The 23,362-nt window shown below is 35.0% G+C and overlaps 2 protein-coding genes across 4 annotated transcripts; both read right to left on the bottom strand.

Annotated features, from left to right (window-relative positions):
* Positions 1–209: 209 nt before the first annotated feature.
* LOC109162848 (tRNA A64-2'-O-ribosylphosphate transferase) lies at positions 210–4,339 on the bottom strand. Of its 3 annotated transcripts, none has more exons than XM_019311549.1 (7): positions 3,900–4,339; positions 3,657–3,814; positions 1,990–2,698; positions 1,222–1,319; positions 983–1,091; positions 762–821; positions 210–657 (listed from the first exon to the last, which is right to left on the bottom strand). In XM_019311549.1, the coding sequence occupies exons 1-7, from the start codon at positions 4,204–4,206 to the stop codon at positions 461–463; spliced, it is 1,638 nt and encodes a 545-aa protein (XP_019167094.1). In that variant the 5' UTR covers positions 4,207–4,339; the 3' UTR covers positions 210–460. The 3 variants fall into 3 exon arrangements, with proteins under 3 accessions (XP_019167094.1, XP_019167095.1, XP_019167096.1); XM_019311550.1 differs by having other exon boundaries at positions 3,657–3,838; positions 3,899–3,965; XM_019311551.1 differs by having other exon boundaries at positions 3,657–3,856; positions 3,899–3,938.
* Positions 4,340–6,781: 2,442 nt separating this feature from the next.
* Positions 6,782–20,357, bottom strand: LOC109162660 (TMV resistance protein N-like). Its single transcript, XM_019311345.1, has 4 exons — positions 19,796–20,357; positions 10,878–11,961; positions 8,922–9,260; positions 6,782–8,365 (listed from the first exon to the last, which is right to left on the bottom strand). Exons 1-4 carry the CDS (start codon positions 20,296–20,298, stop codon positions 6,782–6,784), a joined length of 3,510 nt encoding a protein of 1,169 aa, XP_019166890.1. The 5' UTR covers positions 20,299–20,357.
* Between the last annotated feature and the right edge of the window lie 3,005 nt (positions 20,358–23,362).

The raw sequence follows: 23,362 nt of genomic DNA, 5'->3' as shown, positions 1-23,362 counted from the left end.
TCCTGTGTTATTTATGCATCCACATTTGCCACTCAATTATTTTAAAAGTGGCAATTTTCCTCTATTTGATGTTAAATGGACCAATATATAACTATCAATATATAACTATCAGCTAACACAAACAGCTATTAACTATCAACTAACCTAATCAGCTAACACAAAGAGCTATTAACTATCAACTAACCTAATCAACTAACAACTAACAATCATTTATCAAACACCCCATAATCTCCAAAAGTGAGCATTGTTTACTATGTATGAAGTAATAGTTTGTCATTCTGTGCTATTACTACGCATACGGTAATTAAAACGAAGAAATTATCCTGTGCTGCAACATAAGAAATTTTACTTCATTTTCATAAGGATGCTAGCAAATTCAATTTTTTTTTCTCATAACATTTTAGAAAGAAGCTCCATGATCTTAGATGCTTGACACAGAGCTACATTTCTCCCCATTTCGTTAGGCATTCGAAACAGATAAGGGTTTTTCAAGAACAGGACCTGTGTTCCCGCTGTTCAGATAATTGAAGACTTGCTTCAGATTTCCTCTCGATGGGCGAGCATTCACAGCGTATTTGCAGATGAAGACTAATCTCTGTCGCAATTCTAACTTGGTTGTGTTTTTCTTGTTAAAGGATCTTCCTTCGTCAAAGCATCCTACATTAAGCATAAGAAAATTAGATCCCGACTACTGGAAATCAAATGATGGAGCAGAAGCGGGCCGTCATGATTGACACGAAAATCTAGTGCAGTACGCATACCTCTATCATCGAATAATGCCAACAAGATTGCCAAACAGACACATATGCTTATATCTTCCCCTAAAAGCACAAAAAATCACACTCATAAAATTCTGTACTGTTTTATGCAGCTAGCCACATATCATAAGGTATTTATAGGACGGTGAAGATTAGTTCGTCATGATTGACCTGGACGGATAAGTTAAAATAATATAGTCAATGAGGAATAAAACCATGCTTACCATTTGTGCAGCAAACAAGAAGTCTCTTCCCTTTTCTTAAGTTAATATTGGCAAAATTGATTGCTGAAGGAAGACTTCTTGACAAAGAAAACCGGTCAAATTTACAGCCCTGTTTCCCATAAAGAGAGGGGAAAGCTAATAATGAGGAGTGAGGACAAGGACAAGGAATTGCCAATTTATACAAGTAACTGAGCAATATGCCAATATTATAATGATACTCTATAATTCTTGTGACATACCACAATTGGAAGGTGTAAATAAGCAGTATCATCCATCAAGTGGGGAATTTCTTCTGGGCCACAGTTTAGTATGCTGTCAATAGAAGAGGCATCCTTAGCTGCATGGTAGAATCCCATTAAAGTGAAAGATTGGCTATCAGTAATGAACGTGGTTCTAAAATCTAAACCCTATTCAAACATGCATGATTTGGTAAAAAGTTCACATACTTGCAGTACTGGCATTCAAGCACATTTACAGAAAGGGATATGTAGTTTTAAGTGAAAATTTTATAATTGATGAGACAATAAGAAATACCAAAGCAATTTTGCACAAAAAGAAACACTCAGAAGAAATCATGCATACGAATAGTAAGAAGTTCCACTCATCAGAAAACCAGATTTCCATAAATACCAGCTACATACATTAATGTTAGGCTACCACCAAATGGATAAACCTCTATAAATTTAAACAAATACAGATTAAGCATTATCATTCTCATAATAATTGGCCACAGTATCACACCCTACTTTCACAAAGACTAGGCCAAACAGCAGTTCTATGCGACAAATACATAGAGAAACAGGAACTCATTTGTAACAAGATAAATTTTCTAACTTCTAAGCATTTGGACTGACATGCATAGGTTCTAGGTGTTAGAAAAACTGAAAAGCCATTTCCGTCACATTTATTTGAGGAAAACACATCACTCACCATACACAAATAAAGCTATGTTTGAATTATTTATGAATAATACCAACCAATAGCATAAAAATGAGACAATATATTACCAAGTAGGATTTTGCCAACAGCTACATTCGTATCACCGAACCACGATAGGGAATAATCATCTCCTTTGGACTTTTCATCTCCATCTATGCACAGATTTTCTACATTCAATGGTTCTTGCACAGCATATTGATTGCTGATACCAAAAGTTTTTGAAGATTTCAATGAAATCTGAGGAGCATCTTCTCCCCTTTGTGCACAGTATACTCTATTCTTTTCAACAATATCAGCAACCTTCTGATTGCATAAATTTGGCCCCGAGTTTATGAGATCATAAACATGTTTCCAAAAAAGGGTTGGCGTTAGTCCTCTTGCCCAACTTTCTTCATCATCTCCAGCTCCAGCAATATAATTCCAACTAAACTCTGAAGTAGTTCGCGGTTGGAAAACACTTGTTGAGAAGGATGCAGAAACAAGTATGATCGGTGTAAAGTCCCAAGAACTAGATTCAGGTACTTCATTTAACCAAATAACAGTTTTCTGTGAAATCCATAAAGGTCGTAATGGCTTCTTTATGGAAAATGCAATTGATGCAATATCAGCTCCGCTAGTCTCAAGATCCTTAGTCCATCCGTCCAATCGTTCCTCAATAAGTGTTTTTTCTGTATCTGAGACCCAGATAGGAAGATGCAATGAACAATCCCAACATGAAGCATCCTCTTTAACATCTTCAGTATGGTTACTGGACACGTGGTCGTTTATGTTGGACTCCTGTCACAATGATTTCACAGAAGAATTAACAAAATTTATTTTTTCCATTTCCCCCACACTACCATAGAGTTATAGAATGGACAGGTTCTTGAAAATAAATATTTCAAACACATGTCGAAAAATATCAACATTTCAATTCGCCAAGACATCCAATTTCAAAGGAAGTTAAAAGATGTAAACAAAATAATAGACCATATAGCTATTCACTTATCACCTAAAAATTCAATTACCAGCCAAAAGGGCTCAGCACATAAAATGAGAATATTGTACATTAACATATACAGTAAGCCAGTGGAGTCATTAAGCTCTAATTGCTGTCTAGCTTTTCTTCATAGATTCTAAATGGCAATTTATCTTACAAATGCAACAAAATAAAGCTCTATCCAAACAGTTTTTGCTCAAAACTGCTCAGCTCAAGTTAATTAGTTTCCCCTTTCCAATATGTCCTGATTGTACCCAAAAGAAAGCAATTGAGAGAGACTACAGTAAATTCAGCTAATTCTTGCAGCTAAAATGATTAGATAGCCAGCTTCTGTCCTGATTATGATCATTTTCTTGTGACTAAAATTTTTAAACTATTCAACTTTTTATTTATTTACCTAAAAATTATATTTTTTTCTATCAAGTCTCCAATTCTTCTTCGGTACCATCATTTCTAAATAATTGCAGAGAGCACGCTGATATAGATGAGATGTTAATCTAAAACAAGGTAAAGCAAATCCTAGGATTCCTAGCCCGAGCTTCAAAAACACTGAAAAACAACCACCACACTCCAGAGCTCCAGAAAGCAATCCAAATTGTAATTCAATCTGACAGAAATCATTATTATGAAACGAAAAAGAGAGCGCTAATTAATTAACTCTACTTGCTGCACTCTACATCATAAATAGCTGATACATAAAATGGAAGAAACAATCTATAAAGAATGAGGCTGCAGAAATAGAAAAGTTGCCCTCACTTGGTCTTTTGGAGTATCAACACCAATCAATTTCCTCCTGTAGTTGGCAATGGCACGATTCAATACACAAGTCCAAATTGGTATAGTTTTCGACATGCTGTCTGGAAATCTTTTCCCCTTTCTAGTTGAATCAACAATCATACAACCTCCCCTCTGTCCTAGACATAAAAAAAAAAAAAATCAGTGTAAAAGTATATGACTCGTCCATCCATTAAATGTTCTAATAAATGGGAGGAAGCGTACCGGCAAGTAGGGCAACGTGGAGGTTGAGGCGAGAGGTGTTAAACGACCAGTTATTGGTGTGGCCGTCGGTGGATTTGAAATAGCATGTGGAATGAAACTTTGGGGAGTACCAGAGGCCGCACCGGAGGTTCGCCAGAAGCGGGAGCTCCGGCCATAGCTCCGATATTTCTCCGACGAAGATAGAGTCCTCGTAGATTGAGCGCAGGGCGTTGTAGAGGCTGTTGTGCTTTCGCTTTATGGTTCGAGTGGCTTTGTATATGCTTAGGCTCGCTGGATTTTCCATTCTCTCGTCCTCCATTGCAGCCATGTTTACAGATCCAGGGATTTGAGATTCGATGCGCCGACGAACTTGTTTAAAGTACAAAATTGTCAGGAGAAAATATAGTTAGCGGCATCACTCTGACATCACTGCCTCTAGGTTGACAAATTATTGTGCGGATTATGGTCAAAACTAGGTTGTTTTGATGTTTAAAAAAAATTATTTATTCGCGTACGTGTTTGTATAATGAGTATTTTAAAATAAGATAATATATTTTATGCACTTCTTTATCTATTACGGAGTATTTGCCTATGTTGAGCAAGAAATTCTTATAATATGGTACTCTCATATCTACCTATAACAATTTTCAAGACTTGGTACTTCTTTTCAATTTTGTAAATTTGCTTGCTATGGATGAAGAAAGTTATGGCTGTCTCAGACGGCCATGGCCGTCTTTTAGGACAATCGTGGTTACCAGATAGCCATGACCACCATTTTTTTTTATTATAGTCGTAGTTGTCGTCGGACAACTATGGTTGTCCTTGAATGAGTACAACCATCGGCTATCTACAGCGGGGGGTTGTATGAAGAGTTTTAAAAAATATATAATAATAATAGAGAAATTTTCAATTTTGGTCACATGACTATAGGGGCTTTGTTAATTTCAACACCTAACTTTCAAAACTGTCAGTTTAGTACCTTGAGTACTTAATTTTTGTCAATTTTGATCACTCCGGCCAATTTGTCGGTCAAATTTGACCGGAAAAATTTAATCCAACATTTAGTCGGGGCAAAATGGTCTTTTGATCCTTTCTCCTAATTATTGTTGTTGACCCGGTTCACAGAAAAACCTATTTCAGTCTTGAAGAATGAAATAAAAATCTAAACTCTTAGCAGCTCACATTGAAGTTACTGAAAACTAGAATTTGAGAGTATTGAATATGAGTAACTGAATAGATTCCTAAGAAAGAAGACAAGCCTATTTGTGGTCTGATCTGATAAATCCGAAGAACTACCTTCCTTATCCAAGCTGCATTTCACTGATTTCTGATTGGCTGCCAACCAAAATATAACAAAAATTTGTCAACACCGAATTTAGCAATCATAATACGAAAGATTCAACTATCTAATCTTCATTAAACAAGTGGCACATGGCAGTAAAAGAAAATGGAGTGAAGAAAAGTAGAAATGCTTACCGTTCTTTGAAGAGGAAGGAGTGGAATTTGAGTAGAACCGACGGAGAGCGGAGAAGAAGAAGAGCGGCATGACGGAACCGGGTCAACAACAATTAGGAGAGTGTTTCAAAAGACCATTTTGCCCCTCAGATTATAGACTAAATGCCGGATTAAATTTTTCCGGCCAAATTTGGTCGGCAATTTGACCGGAGTGACTAAAATTGACAAAAATTAAATACTCAAGGTACTAAATTGACACTTTTGAAAGTTAGGTGTTGAAATTAACAAAGCCCCTATAGTCATGTGACCAAAATTGAAATTTTCTCAATAATAATAATAATAATATAAACAAAAAAATAATAAAAAAGAGACACATGTCAGTATTAGAAGACACTAATATGCTAAATAGGTAATTTTGGACCTAATTAAACTTTTTTTTCAAGTTTAGGAGATTTTTTTAAATGGAACTTTTTTTACTTAGGGGCAGGGATGGAGTCAGAAATTCGATTGAGGGGGAGGCGAAGAAGTAGTGACGGATTCAGAAAATTTTTCTAGTAAAAACGAAAAATTAAAACAAAACAGATAATTTAAAAAATAATAATAAATTACCTCAGAAATATAGGTGTAAATATTGTTGGATATGGGCGAAAAATAAATAATATGAAACATAATTAATTTGATAAAATACTTTGAATAGAAAACACATTATAAATTTAATTTGATAAAATAATTTGAATAGAAAACACATTATAAATTACACATTTCATTATTGTGTGTGTGTGTGAAACTGTAAAATTATGTTAATGCCAAAGATTTGAACCCTTAACCTTTATAATTGCCAAACATATGTTTTGGCAACTAATTTAGTTCATTTCTTATTAACATCAATAATTTTTTATACTAATACTAAATCATGTACTATATATACATATATACATACAAAGATTATATATAGGGTGAAAGTGGGGCGAGGGGACAGCTGCCCCCCTGGCCCCCTCTTTAGCTCCGTCCTTGTTTAGGGGACTCAATTGCATTATCCATCCAATTTGACACTTTTTCTAATAAAATATAAACACACTCAACCATGTGAATTAGGTTCATTGTATATTGTATATTTGTATTCAATAAACTTATGTACAATTAAGTCAATAACACTCCATACCCCTTTGCACATTATTAAAGAAAAATGATGACACTGGGATTCACACGCAAATCACTTTTAAAGAGTATTTAAAAAGAAATATAAGTAGCATTGCCAATAAAACTGATCAACTGGCCACTTCAAGTCTTCAAGCGTCTTATTATCCACTGAAGAATTGGAATGTTCACGTCCGCATGAGCTTACTAATTCAATCAGTAGTATTTAAAGAAAGAGACCAATGTTTGAAACTCGACAACGAGATCTCTTGTTAACACTAACATCTGACTCTGTCTGCTGAACCACTAAGTTATATATCGTGATTTACATGTTCCTCGTTAAGCAATTCGTCATCTTTATATAGCAAACGAAATCGCCAAGCTGTAGCCATTCTGGAATCCAAGCTTGCCTCAAATACAGAATAATCATTTGGCCCAAGGCCCTGCATTGTCTTAGATTGATGCCACAAAGAACAGAACGGAATGTACGCAAAGCACATCCGGGCACGCTCACCATCCCCACCATTCTCAACTGATTTACCAATCACACATTTTGTATGCAAAGCATGTTTTTCACCATCCTCTTTGCGTACCAACTTGGCTGTGATGGCACAATGCTCGAACAGATCGCCTTCACGCGATTCCCACACGCCACATTTCGAAGGAACAATGCAATAAATAGCAAATCCCAGAAAGTTGCTGTTATACCAAGTGGGATTCAACTTGACACAAATAGTATCAGAGTCTTTCTCCTCGTAATCGAACCACTTAGATGAGATATGGTAACCACTCTCCATGGTAGTAAGGTACACAACACTAAAAGCATCCTTTCTGGGTATAAGTTGCCAAGAAAAAGGAATAAACCCATCCGGGAGCTTAGGGGTTTGTAAGCCCCCGAAGTACAAAAAGAAATTGGCATCTGTGAATGAAACAGAATATAAGCCGGTGTACTTGGCTGCTAGCTCTGCTGTGTTGATTTTGGAGGCCAAATGAGTATCCACAGAGAGTTCCTTTATAGTTCCCGGAAGCTCGGGTAGTTCTTCAAGCTTTGTGCAATATTTAATGTCGAGGTATTGAAGGCGAGGGAGCTGACTAATGCTCTCGGGCAAACGGATGAATTGGTTTCCCCTTAGATTTAAGCATTCCAAAGAGGTTAAGCATCCAAGATCTTGAGGGAGTCCTTCATCAACCATATAGAGGAAGCTGAGGTCTAGCCTTTTCAATGAACATAAACTCGAAACACTGGGCAAAACAAAGTTGTGGGATGTAGGGAACAAATCCAGATTGTCTGAGTGTCCAAAGTATAAGTATTCAAGTTCAGTCAAAAGTGAGATTGAGGATGGGAGGTGTTGGATCATTGCATTATCCTTGACATGAAGTTTCTCCAAAACCTGCAAATCGCCCATGTTTTCTGGCAAGGACTGCAGTTTCGGGCATCTTTCGAGTTCAAGAACTTTTAGATTTTTCAGCCTACACAAGCCACTTGGAAGGCATTCGAGATTTTGACATCTAGCAATGTGTATCTTGGTGAGGCTAATGAGATTTTGGATCGAGGAGGGTAGCGTTCTAATCCCAACGGATTGGAGCTCGAGGACGTGTAGATGTGGCATATTGCAGTGGATTTCAGGAAATGTTTCCAGTTTTTGACAAGATTCAAGATCTAGAAGTTGAAGTGATTGCATTTGGATGAAGGTGGGAAGGTTGTTAATGTTGCTGCATCTCCCCAAATCCAATGAAACAAGCTTCTCAAGATGTCCAATGGATGGATGGACCTCTTTTAAACTCACACAGTCTGAAAGGTTTAGCCTCTCCAAATTTGGCAGCCATTCAAAATTGGGAGTTTCCAACAAAAACTGGGAGCATCTGAGGTCCAAATGCCTCAGCTTGTAAAAGCTCTGTCAACAATAAAACCACTTTGGATGAGAAAGTTTATCTCGTTTCGGTTAAAATACATAGAACGAAACATACATGTTGGGCGGAGGCTAGTAAGAGTCCAGCACTATCTGACTAGGGAATTGCTGGACAGAAGTCAGTGAAGGGCCAAGTCCAGCACCCTAGCACCATCTGGCTAGGGGATTGCTGGACGGAAGCTAGTGAAGGGCCAAGTCCAGCACCCTGCCTTTCGAAAATGTGATGGCGGTTTATAAGAAAATAAAGGTGCGCCTTCGCTACTAGCTATAGCTTTTGGCGTAAGTGATAATAAGTGTTTGATCTAACAAGTGGTATCAGAGTCGGTCACGGTTACGACTGGCTGGTGCTAGGAGGATGATTGTTAGATGGTGACCAGTAAGAGCCAAGTCCAACATCATGTGGCTAGAAACCTGTGAAAGGTCAAGGCCAACACCCTGCCTCTCGAAAATGTGGTGACAGTCTATAAAAAAAATAAAGTTATACATTTGCTACTAGCTATAGCTTTTGGCGTGAGTGGTAAGCGTTTGATCTAACACATACCTTGGTTATCCTGCAATGTTGGATAGAACTATGAGGCAAAAGCAGCGCAGCAAGCTTCAGTGGTTGAAAACTTTGTGGTAAAGAATGCAAATGATAATATGAGAAATCAAGCCACTGCAGACTACTGTTAGGAAGATAATTCCCAATGATGGTGGAGCCAAAACTTTCAAGTAACTTTAATCTGCTCATCCTTCTAAACGAATCGAAATTATAGCTTTCAACTATGAGTATTTTCAACTGTTTCATCCTCTTTAAAGCTTCAACACTGGACCTAATATTCCCATTGCAGCTATGTCGATATTTGGGAGGGATTAATAAACCTTCAAGCCCATCTGCTTCCTGAAATATGAAACCACACTATGCATAACCATATTTTAGCTAAAAGTTTAACTCGATAGTGAGACTGCATAGAACCTACCTGAAGAAATGCACCATAAGTACTACATCAATGCATAACAACTACAAACATGCCTAGAGGATAAGTGCCGATGTATGCGGTGCGTAGTAATTTTGCTACATTCATGTAGTAGTCACGGAGCTGTGAAGTAATTATGCATTCATGTAGTATCTAGTGTACATTTCTTCAGTTCGCATGGAAAAACTGATTCACACGTGAACGAGACATATATATATATATATATATATATATATATATATATATATATATATATATATATATATATATATATATATATATATATATATTACTCCCTCTGTCCAATTTTATCTGTCTTACTCACTATTTATTGGTCAAACTAACTCTTTCTTCTTTGTTTATTTTCTTTAGTATTTTTTACTATTTTTAAATTTAATTTTTTGTGTTTAATAGTACTTTTAGTATAATTTCTAAATATATAGATTTTGTATACCAATATTAAACTTAATATTATGAAAATTATATTACAAATAACTTCAATCAAGCCTCGTTAACCGACCAGACACATAAAATAAGACGAAGGGAGTATATATATATATATATTAGTGATCATGAGAACCACCCTCCCCTTCCCATGAGTACATGAAAACTCAATATAGTTCATTAAAAAAAAAAAAAACAAATCTATTGATGAAATTAATTTGTGGAATTCAACATTCGTGTGTGCATCTGAGGCATGTGTTGTATGCATAAGAAAGGGGGAAAGTACAAGGTTGGAAGGAGTTCTTGATCATTTCCTATCCGGTTGTGGTACACTTGAACCCCTTCTACGTTTGCACACAATACAAACTTATATGCATACGCGAATATTGAATTTCTCAATTAATATCATCCATAAATATATGCACACGCAAATGTTGAATTTCTCAATTAATATCATCCAAAAATCTCATTTTTAATGCACCATATTCGTTCTCATATACTCATGGGGGAGGTGGCTCTCATAGGATCATCACACTCTCTCTCTCTCTCTCTCTCTCTCTATATATATATATATATATATATATATATATATATATATATATATATATATATATATATATATATATATATATATATATATATATATATATATATATATATATGGGGTAGGGTTCCAATGAGAACATGTGCTTAGGTGAGAACACTAGAACACATCATGTGCACATGTGCATCCATTTAAATTAAATGTGTGCAAACGCGATTAGTTTAAGGGTCTAATTGCCCTTTGCTATATAGTTAGAGGGTCTATTTGACCCTTATCCCTATTTTCTAATGGTATAGATTAGATTAAGTGTGTGCGAACACGCATTAAATGTGTGCAAACACACTTAATCGCGTTTGCACACATTTAATACGCGTTCGCACACACTTAATCTAATCTAGACCATTAAAAAATATTAGATAGATGCACACAATTTGTTCTCACATTCTCACCTAAGTAGGTGTTCTCATATGATATTAACTATATATATATATATATATATATATATATATATATATGCTCAACATACATAGAGATATATATATATATGCCTTACCATGTTTCCACTTAACACAGCATCAACATCCTCAACCAACCATACCCTGCTCCTAGGACTCTCCTGACTGGCAATATGCCAACCCATATCTTGAATTAGATCATGCATCTCAAGTTTTCCATTTAGGACTAATAGAAGAGATCTTTCTATGAGCTTGCGTATACCGGTGACTGGTTGCAAGTTACAGCTTTTGAACACATCTATTACATAACTCTCCTCCTTTTTTCTGTAAAAACATGCAATATCTAAAAATAATTTTTTGTCCCTGCAACTTAGTCCATCAAAACTTATCTTAAGCTTTGCAACAACATCGTCGTCAGGGATGTCCTCGAGTTTTTTCAGGGTGCTTCTCCATTCAACAGGCTCGAGTCCATACAGGAAAGAACCCAAAACTTTAAGAGCTAATGGAAAACCAGAAGCGTAACTCACAACTAATCGAGAGAGTTCTTCGAAACTTTTTGCAGGAATTTCCTTGTTAAAGGCATGCCAACTGAATAGTTGAATAGCTTCCTCCCCTACCAATTTATGCACTTCATACTTTTCATCAACTCCATGGGATTGCAATAATCCCGAATCTCTCGTGGTTATGATGACTCTACTTCCCCTACCAAACCAAACGCGATCTCCGGCTAACTTCCTTAATTCTTCTAGGTGGTCTACATCATCAAGAACAATCAAAACTTTTTTCCATCCAAGTCTCTTCTTTATCATCTCCATGCCTTCATCCACATTGCTTATATCCATTGATCTTTCCTTCAGGGTTTTTGATATAAGGATTGATTGCAATGCTTCCATTCCAACTTTACTTTGCCTTTCTTTAATATCATCAACAAAACAAGCTCCATCAAATAGCCTCGAAAATTTGGCAAAAACCGCCCTTGCAACTGTTGTCTTACCAATCCCTCCTCTACCCCAAATGCCAATGAACCGAACATCATAGGATTCGAGACTCAACATGGCACCGATTTCTTCAACTCTAGATTCCAACCCCACCAGATTTGCTTGAAGGATAGGGGAGGCTTGATACAATTGAGTAAGTATGTCATCAATAACTCTTTGGATACAGTTTGCTTCGCTCCTGAGACTATAGGACATGAATAGGTTTTAGTAATTTAGTAATCCAATTTAATAGCATTCAAGAAATAATACTTAGATTTTGGGATAGATTATCCCGTTCACAAAGCCATAAGGCATGCATTAATATGAAATATTCAAACATCATAAATAAAGTTTTAGTATGGGTGCAAGTAATATGTCTTGTTCTACTTAGTGAATATCCATGAAAGTGTATTTTAGCTTAAGTCACACTTGCGTGAAACCGTTTTACAAATCTTAATCCGTGACACGGGTGGAATCTAAGATAATTGTTTGTTTCTTATGATAGAAATCATAATACTAATAAAAACTTATAACTGAAATTGTGATACTTACACACCCAACAATTGTCTACAACCGGACCCGTCTCACGGTCTCACACAAGTTTGCCTTCTAACTTTGGTAGTAATAAACTAATAAGAGTGACTCTCTTGTGAGACCGTCCACTACAAGAAAAATGCACATAGACAACGGTTATTAACCGTTGTCGTAGGGGTATAATTTCTGTTGTTGAAGCCAGTGTTGTTGTAAGTCCCGCGCATAGACAACGGTTTTTTAACCGTTGTCTTTTCTAGAAACAACAACGGTTTTTTAACCGTTGTCTATTCAGTGTTGTTGAAGCCGGTGTTGTTGTAAGTCACGCACATAGACAACGGTTAATAACCGTTGTCTTTTCTAGAAACGACAATGGTTTTTTAACCGTTGTCTATTAAGTGTTGTTGAAACCGGTATTGTTAAAAGTCACGCACATAGACAACGGTTATTAACCGTTGTCTTTTCTATAAACAACAACGGTTTTTTAACCGTTGTCTATTAAGTGTTGTTGAAGCCGGTGTTGTTAAAAGTCACGCACATAGACAACAGTTATTAACCGTTGTCTTTTCTACCAACGACAACGGTTTTTTAACCGTTGTCTATTAAGTGTTGTTGAAACCGGTGTTGTTAAAAGTCACGCACATAGACAACGGTTATAAACCGTTGTCTTTTTTACCAACAACAACGGTTTTTTAACCGTTGTCTATTAAGTGTTGTTGAAATCGGTGTTGTTAAAAGTCACGCACATAGACAACGGTTATTAACTGTTGTCTTTTCTACCAACGACAACGGTTTTTTAACCGTTGTCTTTTAAGCGTTGTTGAAACCAGTGTTGTTAAAAGTCACATACATAGACAACGGTTTTTAACTGTTGTCTTTTCTTTAAAAGACAACAGTTATAAATTGTTGTCTATTGTGTGTTGTTGAAATCGCTTTTGTCACACCCATAAACTGTTGTCTTTTGTAGAAAAGTCAACGGTTTCTAACTGTTGTCTATTGTAAAATAGACAACGGTTTTTAACCGTTTTTCAACTGCTTAAATTATAATCATATAAAAAAAAACAATTTATCCATTCACCATATGTTTCAAAGTGTAGTTACATAATTGTGCACAAGCTAATAAGGTTCAAAATAACAAGTCAAAAGACTTCCATGACCAATTCTAATTATCATCCAAGTCATAATACTACTACACAAAAAATAATTCCCCGAACCAATTCAAGTCCAAATAATCACAACGTTCTAATGACCAAATCATACCTACTCTATATGACTTGATAGAATATCGGCCCATTCAGAACGCACCATATCAATAACCGCTCTGTCATAATCAACTTGTTGAAACTACATGTAAAAAGTAAGAAAATAAATTAGTATAGATATAAATAATTTGCAATGAAATGCAAAATAAGTTAGGAGTAATTCGGAAAGCTCTCCAATCTGGAAGGTTATAGTACAGAAAAGCTAGATAGGAAACACTAAAATGGCAACTTGCTAGACAGGAAACTAAAATGGCATACTAGAGTCTATTCATGTAGAGTAAAATCAATGCATTGGCAATACAAATCTCTTCCTCAAGGCCCAAGCAAAACAAAACACATCCTCTATATAATGCCACTGCAACCAAGAACTTGACAATCTGGATTGATGAGAATCCTAATTTGCTCTTTAACTGTATGCAAATACTATCAAGTCAAATAGGCTCTATACCAAAGTTGGTTGACTTGTTTCTATATTCTGCCATATTTCCATGAAAAAGATCAAATCTTTGTAATTGAGTGTTTATAAGCCGGCCGGATTTTGACACTTAACACCAAACCACAAAGATTAAGCACACTTTAGTTTATAAGACAAACATGATTAAATAAAAGCTTCACATTATATTTCTGCCATAGCACCATACATTAAGATAAAATTAAGACTTCTTGAACGATACTACATTGAAGTGCAAAATCAAACCAACAAAGAGAACTATATTGCAGTAAAATACTTGGACTATACTATTTTGTGTACTTTGAACCTGCAGATATACTATTGTAGGTTTCCCTTAAGGAAAAGTTTCTTCTTGATGTGTCTTTGTAGATGATACTTATCCACTTCTACTGCTCCCAGTTACCCACTGATAGTTGATAAACAACAGGTTTTCTTATTACTGCCCTCAACTTAGTTAAGTGTTATCTACATTAGTTGAGATTATTCATTAAATACTTACTATGTTCTGTATAGGCGGTTTGTTTGGATGCTTGCAAGAAGCTCCATGAGATAGGAACATTTACTGATATGCTCTTGCCAGATAAGGGAAGTGGCACAGAATCTGAAAAGGTTGAGGAAAATGATGAAGGTGATCCCCTTCCTGGAACTGCCAGGCATAGGGAGTTTTATCCTGAAGGTGTAGCTGACATTCTCCGGGTTAGTTTCACTTAGTTTTGTTTTTTTGCTTTTTGCTTTTTGCTTTTTGTTTCTGTTTTTCCTTGTTTGACACTTCTGAACAGGTATTGGCCAAAATAATTAGGTGGTAGAAATTGAAGGGGAAGAAGAAAACCCCACAGGATCATTTTCTGATGCTCATGATGTGTGATGACTTAATAAGATCTATTGTAATTACTTGCAAAGCAGACACAATTGTCTATATAGTATTTTTCTTGTAGGTGAAGTCATTTTTTTCTAGTGAATTCTTTTTTTAGGTCCATGCAAATGAAATTAAATGTATTCCAAAGTTCCAAAGGGTCTAAAGTTGCAACTTGCAGCTCAATGACAAGTTTCTTATGCAGCACTTTGCACTTTGACAAATAAACAACTCGAATACAATGCGAAAAAAATCAAATATCACAGTTTGGTGCAGAGTTTAAATTACAAGGTTCTTTATTTTGTAGTTTAAATTTATTTGTTATAGTAAAAATCATTAAACAGATGATATGAAGAACAAAGTTGTCTCTCATTCTCAAAGACTTAAAGTGTATATATACACACGATGAAGCTAGAATAGGAAAGGAAGCACTAGCTCATGAAAAAAGGATTCGAAAAGAACTTGAGAAACAGGATCTTTTAAGGAGAAAGGTATATTTTTATGTTCCTTCAAACCTTTGGATTTTATTATTATTATTTTATTATTTATTATTATTATTATTATTTTTTTGCAACTACTTTCTGCAATTTTACTTTTGAAATCTGAAACAATTTTCTTTTCTCACTTAAGAGGGAAGAACAAGTGAAAAAGGAAATGGAAAGACTGGATCGTGAGAGAAGGAAAGAAGAACAAAGGCTAATGCGTGAACAACAGAGGAAGGAAGAGAGGTTTCAACGTGAGGAAAAGCGTGAAATGGAAACACGAGAGAAATTTTTGCAGAGAGAGCTTTTGAGGGTATGTTTGAGGGCGGTTTTATTTTAGTTTCTCTCCTTAAACTTCTGCTATATTCAGTGGCTGATAGCTACCATATTTCTTGTATATTGAGTCCAGGCTGAGAGGAAAAGACAGAAAGAAGAGCTTCGCAAAGAGAGGGAAGCAGCAAAACAGAAGGCTGCTATGGAGAGGGCAGCAGCACGGAAATTTGCTAAAGAAACCATGGAGTTAATTCATTTGTTTACACATTATCAAAATATACATGTTTGTTTGACTAAAAAGAGCATAGCAGATTACAAAGTAACCAGTTGAGGAAGCATAACTAGGACAGCAAGGCTATGAAGCCATGTGTTGTAGAAAATTTAGGGAATAAGAAAATTCAACGATCAAGAACAAGCAAAAGATTGCAACATCACTGTCACTGTATCAAGCACGGATCCTCAGAGTTTCTAGTGAAGAGTTAATGAGTAATTGCAAAAATTATTATGCAATAGCCAATAGAAAAAGCAAGCAAGGAGTTGATAATCAATCAAGGATATGCAAACAACTGAAACACAAAACACACCTAGTAATATATACTTGTATACACCTGGTAATACAGAGTTGTATAAAGAAGACAAGGATTTTGGTTTAAAAATTGCATAATATCTAATACTCCATAGCCAAGTTCGGTTGTGAGGGAGTTGGAAAAATTACTGCAAAAACTATTGTCAGTACAAAACAGAAGAGACAAGGAAGCAATAATTTGATTATCAATCTGGGATATGTAAACAACTCAAACACAACATAATACTAGCAATATAGACTTGTATACCGACAAGGATTTTTGGTAAAAAGAAAACATGTAGTATCTAAATGCCAAGCCAGGGGGAATCAGAACTTGGAACATCAACCTTGATGAGCTGAAATCTTATATTCATGGTGGATGATACACTCTGAAGATAGATGACATGAAAAATATGCACAACTGTGTATCACAGAGACATAGACAGACCTCCAACATAGTATCATAAGAAACAACAGGGAAACTCAGGACAAAGTTCACATCATCAGTGTCCTTTGACTCCCTTCATATGGATAAAACACCCCAAACAACTACAGCCTATTCAAGCAATTCAACACTATAAAATTTCCAGGAGTAGTCCACATATTTCAAGGTTTCTTCAGGTAAAGAAACCCAAACAGAACCATCCACTGATTCATATATAATATAGACACACACACTGTATTAAAAGCTTTTAACTAAAGAAAGCTCAAAACTGCAAATTCAAACTTTCAAAGAAGACATTTTAATATTTCTACCTCACGCAAAGCTCAAGGTAATACAATTAATTTAGGGAGTAAGAAAATTCACAACCTAATAATCCAACAATTAATCTAGGGTTTAGGACTAACCTGTAGGTTTGTGATGGGGAATCCAACGGTGGAAGAGTAGGGAGGAGGAGATGGCGGTAGAGGAGGGAAGAGGTGTAGGTTGAGAGCGACGCTGACGGGAGACGGCGGCGCAGCTGACCGCGGAGGGCTTCTGTGTTGTCGACGGCGACGTGGACTCAGCGACGGCGACTGCGGAGAGCTTCTCTGTTGTCGACTTCCACCCAGGCTCAGCGACGGCGACTGTGGAGAGCTTCTCTATTGTCGACTTCCACCCAGGCTCAGCGACGGCGACTGCGGAGAGTGGCGGTCGGCGGAGTTTGATGGAGTTGTATCTGAACGAGTTGTTGTCTGATATGAGAGGGAAATTTTGTCTGTGCGAGTTGTTGTCTGATCGGAGAGTGGCGGTCGGCGGAGTTGTTGTGCGAATTTTTGTCTTAGAGGGAAAGACAAAAATTTCATTCCCAATTTTGTTTTAGAGGGAAATTTTGTCTTAGAGGGAAATTTTATCTTAGCTTAGAGGGAAATTTTGTAACAAAATTTTAGTTTAATTAATTACTTGGGTCGCTACATCCGGTTAATTAAAATAGTTCCGGGTATATAGGTACAAAACACGAGATTCATAGATTTCTATAATGTAGTTAGATTCATAATAATTTCTATATAGTATATTTCTAATTTAAATACAGTTGTATAGATTAATAATTTCTATACAGTAAATTCATAATTTCTATACTGCAGATTCATAATTTCTGTATTGTTGATTGATAATTTCTAAACTGTATAGTTATCAACAATTGGAAATATGCATTTCAATTCAAAAATTATGAATATATAGTTTGGTATTTATGAACATAAAGCTAATTAAGATCGCGGCAAAAGAAATGGGATATAGCTAACTGTACAGCATCGATCAACTACTCTTTCATATTCATTCTCAATGTGTCCCAGGCATGCCGGAAGGGTCGATTACCAACATATAGCTAACCTTGTTAGTCATGCGCTAGCCGGAAGGGTCGATTACCAACATAGCTAACCATGTTAGTCATGCGCTAGTCGGAAGGGTCGATTACCAACATATAGCTAACATTGACAGTCACTAGCCGGAAGGGTCGATTACCAACATATAGCTAACCTTGTTAGTCATGCGCTAGCCAGAAGAGTCGATTACCAACCTCGGCCCCTATCATACCGCCCGTAACCCTACACATCATACCGCACCATTATTGTTTTTTATACTTGATAATTATTATTGTTTTTTAATTCCTAGATTGGTCTTAATTGTAATATAATTAAAAATAAAACTTTAATAATGAATTATTTTGAAATTTTGGTGAATAATTTTATATATTTAAATATGAACGAAAATAGAACTATTAAATTAACTTTTGAATTGTATTCTTTCTTTGTTAAATTATAGGTAAAAGATAAGGTGTAACACTTTAATACATAAGAGTTGGTGTGGCTTGGTGGATTTAGTTTTGTTTGTTATGTTATGTTAAAGGTCTTGGGTTCTATCCTTCGTGGTGGTATTCTTAACCTATTTTATACAATCATTGTCTTGGTTCTTAAAGACAACACATAAACAAACTGGTAATATACTAGATGTTGCACTCAAGTACACAAGTGTTGGTGTGTCTTGGTGGATTTAGTTTAGTTTACTATGTTAGAGGTCTCAAGTTTTATTCTTTTTGGGGGGAATTCTTCAACTATTTTCTAAAATTGTTGTTTTGGTTTTCACAAACAAAACAGAAGGAACCCAGTTATATACCAGATGTTGCACCTTTAGAAATAAGAGTTGTTGTTGCTTAGTTGGTTAGACTGCTTGCTTGTTAAGTTTGAGGTCATAGGTTCGACTCTTGTTGTTAACATCCTAGTTTTTATTTTATATACCTGTTAAATAATAATGCGCAAAGACAACAGAATTTTTAAAATCGTTGTCTTTGTAGTGTTGTGTATTTAAATACGCTTAAAGACAACATACCAAAGACAACGGTTAAATAAAACCGTTGTCTTAAACAAATAAAGAACACGCAACGACAACGGTTATATAAAACCGTTGTCGTTATAGTGTTGTGTATTCGAGTGCGCTTAACGACAACACACCAACGACAACGGTTAAATAAAACCGTTGTCTTTTTTTAAAAAAAGAGCACACAAAGACAACGGTTGTTTACAACCGTTGTCTATCTAGTGTTGTGTATTCCATTGCGCTTAAAGACAACACACCAACGACAACAGTTAAAAAAACCGTTGTCTTATTTAAAAAAAAACGCACATAGACAACGGTTTTAAAAAACCGTTGTCGTTGTGGTGTTGTCTTTTCACAAAATACACAAAGACAACACACTTATAACAACGGTTAAGTAAAAACCGTTGTCTTTGACAAAAGTGTTGCATCAAAGACAATAGTTTTGGACTAAACTGTTGTCTTTTATACAAAAGACAACACTTTTCTTAAAAACTGTTGTCTTTCTAATGTTGTCTATGTGCATTTTTCTTATAGTGGTCTCATGAATCCTTATCCAGGAGACGGGTCGAATCAAAATGAAAATGTAATACTTATACTTTAAAATGTAATACTAATCATAAATAAAGTATTTGTTACTTATAAAGTAAAATTATAATACTTTTAAATCAAAGTATAAAAGTATATCATTTTTTTCAAAAGTATTACTTTATTCGGTATTAGTATTACACTTTCATATTGACCATGAATTTTTGCCACAAACTAAAGAAGCAAATGAAGTACATAAAGAAATTAAAGATGAATGAGAAGAGGAAGTTGAAAGCAAACCTGTTATGCATATTCTGCAAATCATGTCCTGCAATATTGCTAGCCTCTGTCAATGCTTTCCTCCACCTTTCCACCTTTCCTTTATCATCCTTAAAATTCACTTCGTGTTCTGCAAATGATTCACCAAAACTCCCCGTTTGTTCCCGCACTTGTGAACGATCCACATCGTAGAAAACCGGTACCACAATTTGGTCGAGTTTTTCTCTGCATTCCATGATCGTTGCAACTTTGTCCAAACACCGCGTTGATGATGCATAGTTCTTTGAGAAGATGACAATTGCAAATCTTGATTCTTGAATAGTTCTTAGCAGACTAGGAGAGATGCACTTCCCTGTCTCTAACCGCACATCGCCATCTAAGAAGGTGTATATTCCCTTTAGTTGCAGCTGATCATGAAGGTGATCCAGGAAAGTCTTGTTAATATCCTCGCTTCTAAAGCTCAAGAAAACATCATAAGTTACCTTTTGGGTTGATTGTGAAGGAGAAGAAGAGGTAGAAGCCATTTGAAGTTGGATTTGGGTGCCTCTGAAACAGGAACTGATTAGAAATTTAGAAATGAATTGAAGGACACAATCAACATAATAAATTAAATACTGGCATGGGGTGATAAACAAGGCATATTATAAACTAGGCAGACTAGTCATATTAAAATTAAATACTTTTTAATATTACCCATGACTTTAATTTGTGTAATATGACAAACAAGGCATATTAGTCAAACCCACGAAATTTCCAGGCAGATTCGATTATCATATCACATGAGGCAAATTATGCCATGGACCCGTGTTCACCATGCGCTGTATATTCATAATTTCTATATTATAAATTCATAATTTCTAAACTGTAGATCCATAATTTCTATATTGTAGATTTATAAAATCTATACTTGTAGATTCATAATTTCTATACTGCACATTCATAATTTATGTACTGTATGAATCTACATTATAAATTTTATGAATCTATAGTATAGAAATTATGAATCTACAGTACAGAAATTATGAATGTGCAGTACAGAAATTATGAATCTACAGTACAGAAATTATGAATGTGCAGTATAGAAATTATGAATTTACATTATAAATTTTATGAATCTACAATATAAAAATTATGAATCTATAGTATAAAAATTATGAATATATAGTATAGAAATTATGAATGTACAGCGTGTCCACCATGCACATGGTGGACACGGGTCCATATCATAACGCTTCATCACATAACAGTTGGGCTTCATTCTAGCTAGAGGTGGGCGTCGGTTTGGTTCAGGTGATACCCGAATTTTATTTCGGATATCCGAAAATTTTGAGTGATATTTTTTTTTACACCCGATATTCAAACCAAATTTAATTCGGATATGTTTGATTCGGGTGAAATTATATCAAATTAATTTTCGGGTTTAATTGGATATATCCAAAAAAAAATGTTATAATACTTTCTTTGGGGAATAAAATAGCTAACAAAAGATCAAAAGAAACACATATATCATCTGTTTCAAACCTAAGTAAAAATATTTTAAATGTTTAAAAATTAATTCTAATCCAATTAAAAAATGTGAAATACTAATCAGTAATGCCATTGAATCAATTACCAAAAGTCACTAGTATTCAAAAAAAAAAAAAAGAGTTAATACCCAATTTGGTCCCTCGACTATTAGGATTTTACCAATTTGGTCCTCGACTACTAAAGTTGCTCAATTTAGTCCCTAACTATGCAATTTTTACTTAAAATGGTCCCTCGACTATTTGGATTTCACCACTTTGGTCCTCGACTACCAAAGTCGCTCAATTTAGTCCGTAACTATATAATTCTTACATAAAATGGTCCTTCGACTATTAGAATTTCACCACTTTGGTCCTCGACACTCCAAAAAGGTCCCCAAATCATTTTAGGTTAAGATTTACATAGTTGGGGACTAAATTGAACAACTTTGGTAGTCGAGGACCAAAGTGGTGAAATCCTAATAGTCGAGGGATCATTTTAGATAAAAATTACATAGTTTGGGACTAAATTGAACAACTTTAGTAGTTGAGTACCAAAATGATGAAATCCTAATAGTCGATGGACTATTTTAGGTAAAAATTACATAGTTAGGGACTAAATTGAGCAATTTTAGTAGTCGAGGACCAAAGTGGTGAAATCCTAATAATCGATGGACCAAATTGGGTATTAACTCAAAAAAAATTATCAAAAGTCAAAGTAGTCTAAAATAACAAAGATAATAAATTCCATAACAAGCATAAATTAATGAAAATGCACCAAAATACTACTTAAAAAAAAAATCAAAATCTAATGTCTCTTTTAGACTTTTTCCAACAATCTCCAAGATTCCAAATCAACTAGTTTCCTGTTCATAAATTTTTGCAAAAAATAAATATAATAGCATTAGTTAATAGCTTATAATTCTATTTGGATTAAAATTAAGAATTCAATACGTTATACATACAAAATTAGTGTTTGTCTGCTTGTGAATTGGAGTTGTTAGTCAAAGTCATTTCTTTTTAGCATTCAAGAGTTGAATTTGAATCCATATTTGTTCTTCTGAAACCTAATATAGTAAAATTAAATATTAATAATTGGAAAAAAAAAAAAAAAGAAAAAGAAAAAGAAGAAGGGGCAGAGAGAGTCATGGAGAGAACAAGTCAATAAGTAATATTAAAAATATACAAAATTGAAAAAGTATGAGATGTTTGTCTTTTTTTATCTCTTGAAGGATTGCATTGTCTTTCTCAACCTAGGTTCATTCACCTTCCACCAAGCAAGTATGTCAAATTTATCACTTAAAGGCTCAAGAGCTTCATCTAAATACTTGTCTAACTCAATTTTATTTGAAGGAGACCACTTTCATTAGCATGCCACTAAATAAAATCACTCATGTCATTTTGATCATCTTCAACACTTGAAAACTGAAAATCCACAACAGTAGGGGCAAATTTGTTTGTTGCAGGAACTTGAATAGAATTTATTGTCTCATATTCATTAAAAATATTACACAAAGCTTCTGTAATTTTTGCTAACAGTTGCTTTCCTTTTTGCTCTCCGTACAACTTAACATATATATACTTCACATATGACAGTTTTTGAGTTGGATTTACTATAGCTGCAAGAAATATAATTTTATATTCATTTTTTAGTTTCTCCCAAATACTTATTGAACTTAAATCACATCCCAATTTTCATTATAGTCAAATCAATATCTGTGGAATCCCTCCACTGATTTATCTTTGCATGAAGTGTCTCAATATCACATAAGAATGTGTTTCAGTCACATATTTACTTCAAGAAACTTTTATAGTAAGCCGATAAAAGTGGCAAAAAAAATTTAAAAAAAATTACCATTCTTCTAACAACCCCCAATCCTTTCATTGGGAGTTCTTGATGAAGCTTCATCTTCATACTAACCAACACCAGATGTTAACTCGTTAACATAATAAGGATCTTCAATTTCATATCTTTCAAACACTCTCTCATACTTTTATGCAACATCTAACATCAAATACACACTATTCCACCTTGTTTTGGCATCTAAATAAAGAGCTTTTGTGCATTCAATTAACTTTAGCAAAA

Source organism: Ipomoea nil, unplaced genomic scaffold (genome assembly GCF_001879475.1).
Source record: "Ipomoea nil cultivar Tokyo-kokei standard unplaced genomic scaffold, Asagao_1.1 scaffold2957, whole genome shotgun sequence".
In the NCBI taxonomy this organism is placed as follows: domain Eukaryota; kingdom Viridiplantae; phylum Streptophyta; class Magnoliopsida; order Solanales; family Convolvulaceae; genus Ipomoea; species Ipomoea nil.
Note: the sequence above shows the minus strand (reverse complement) of the source record. Positions and strands in the feature narration are given on the sequence as shown.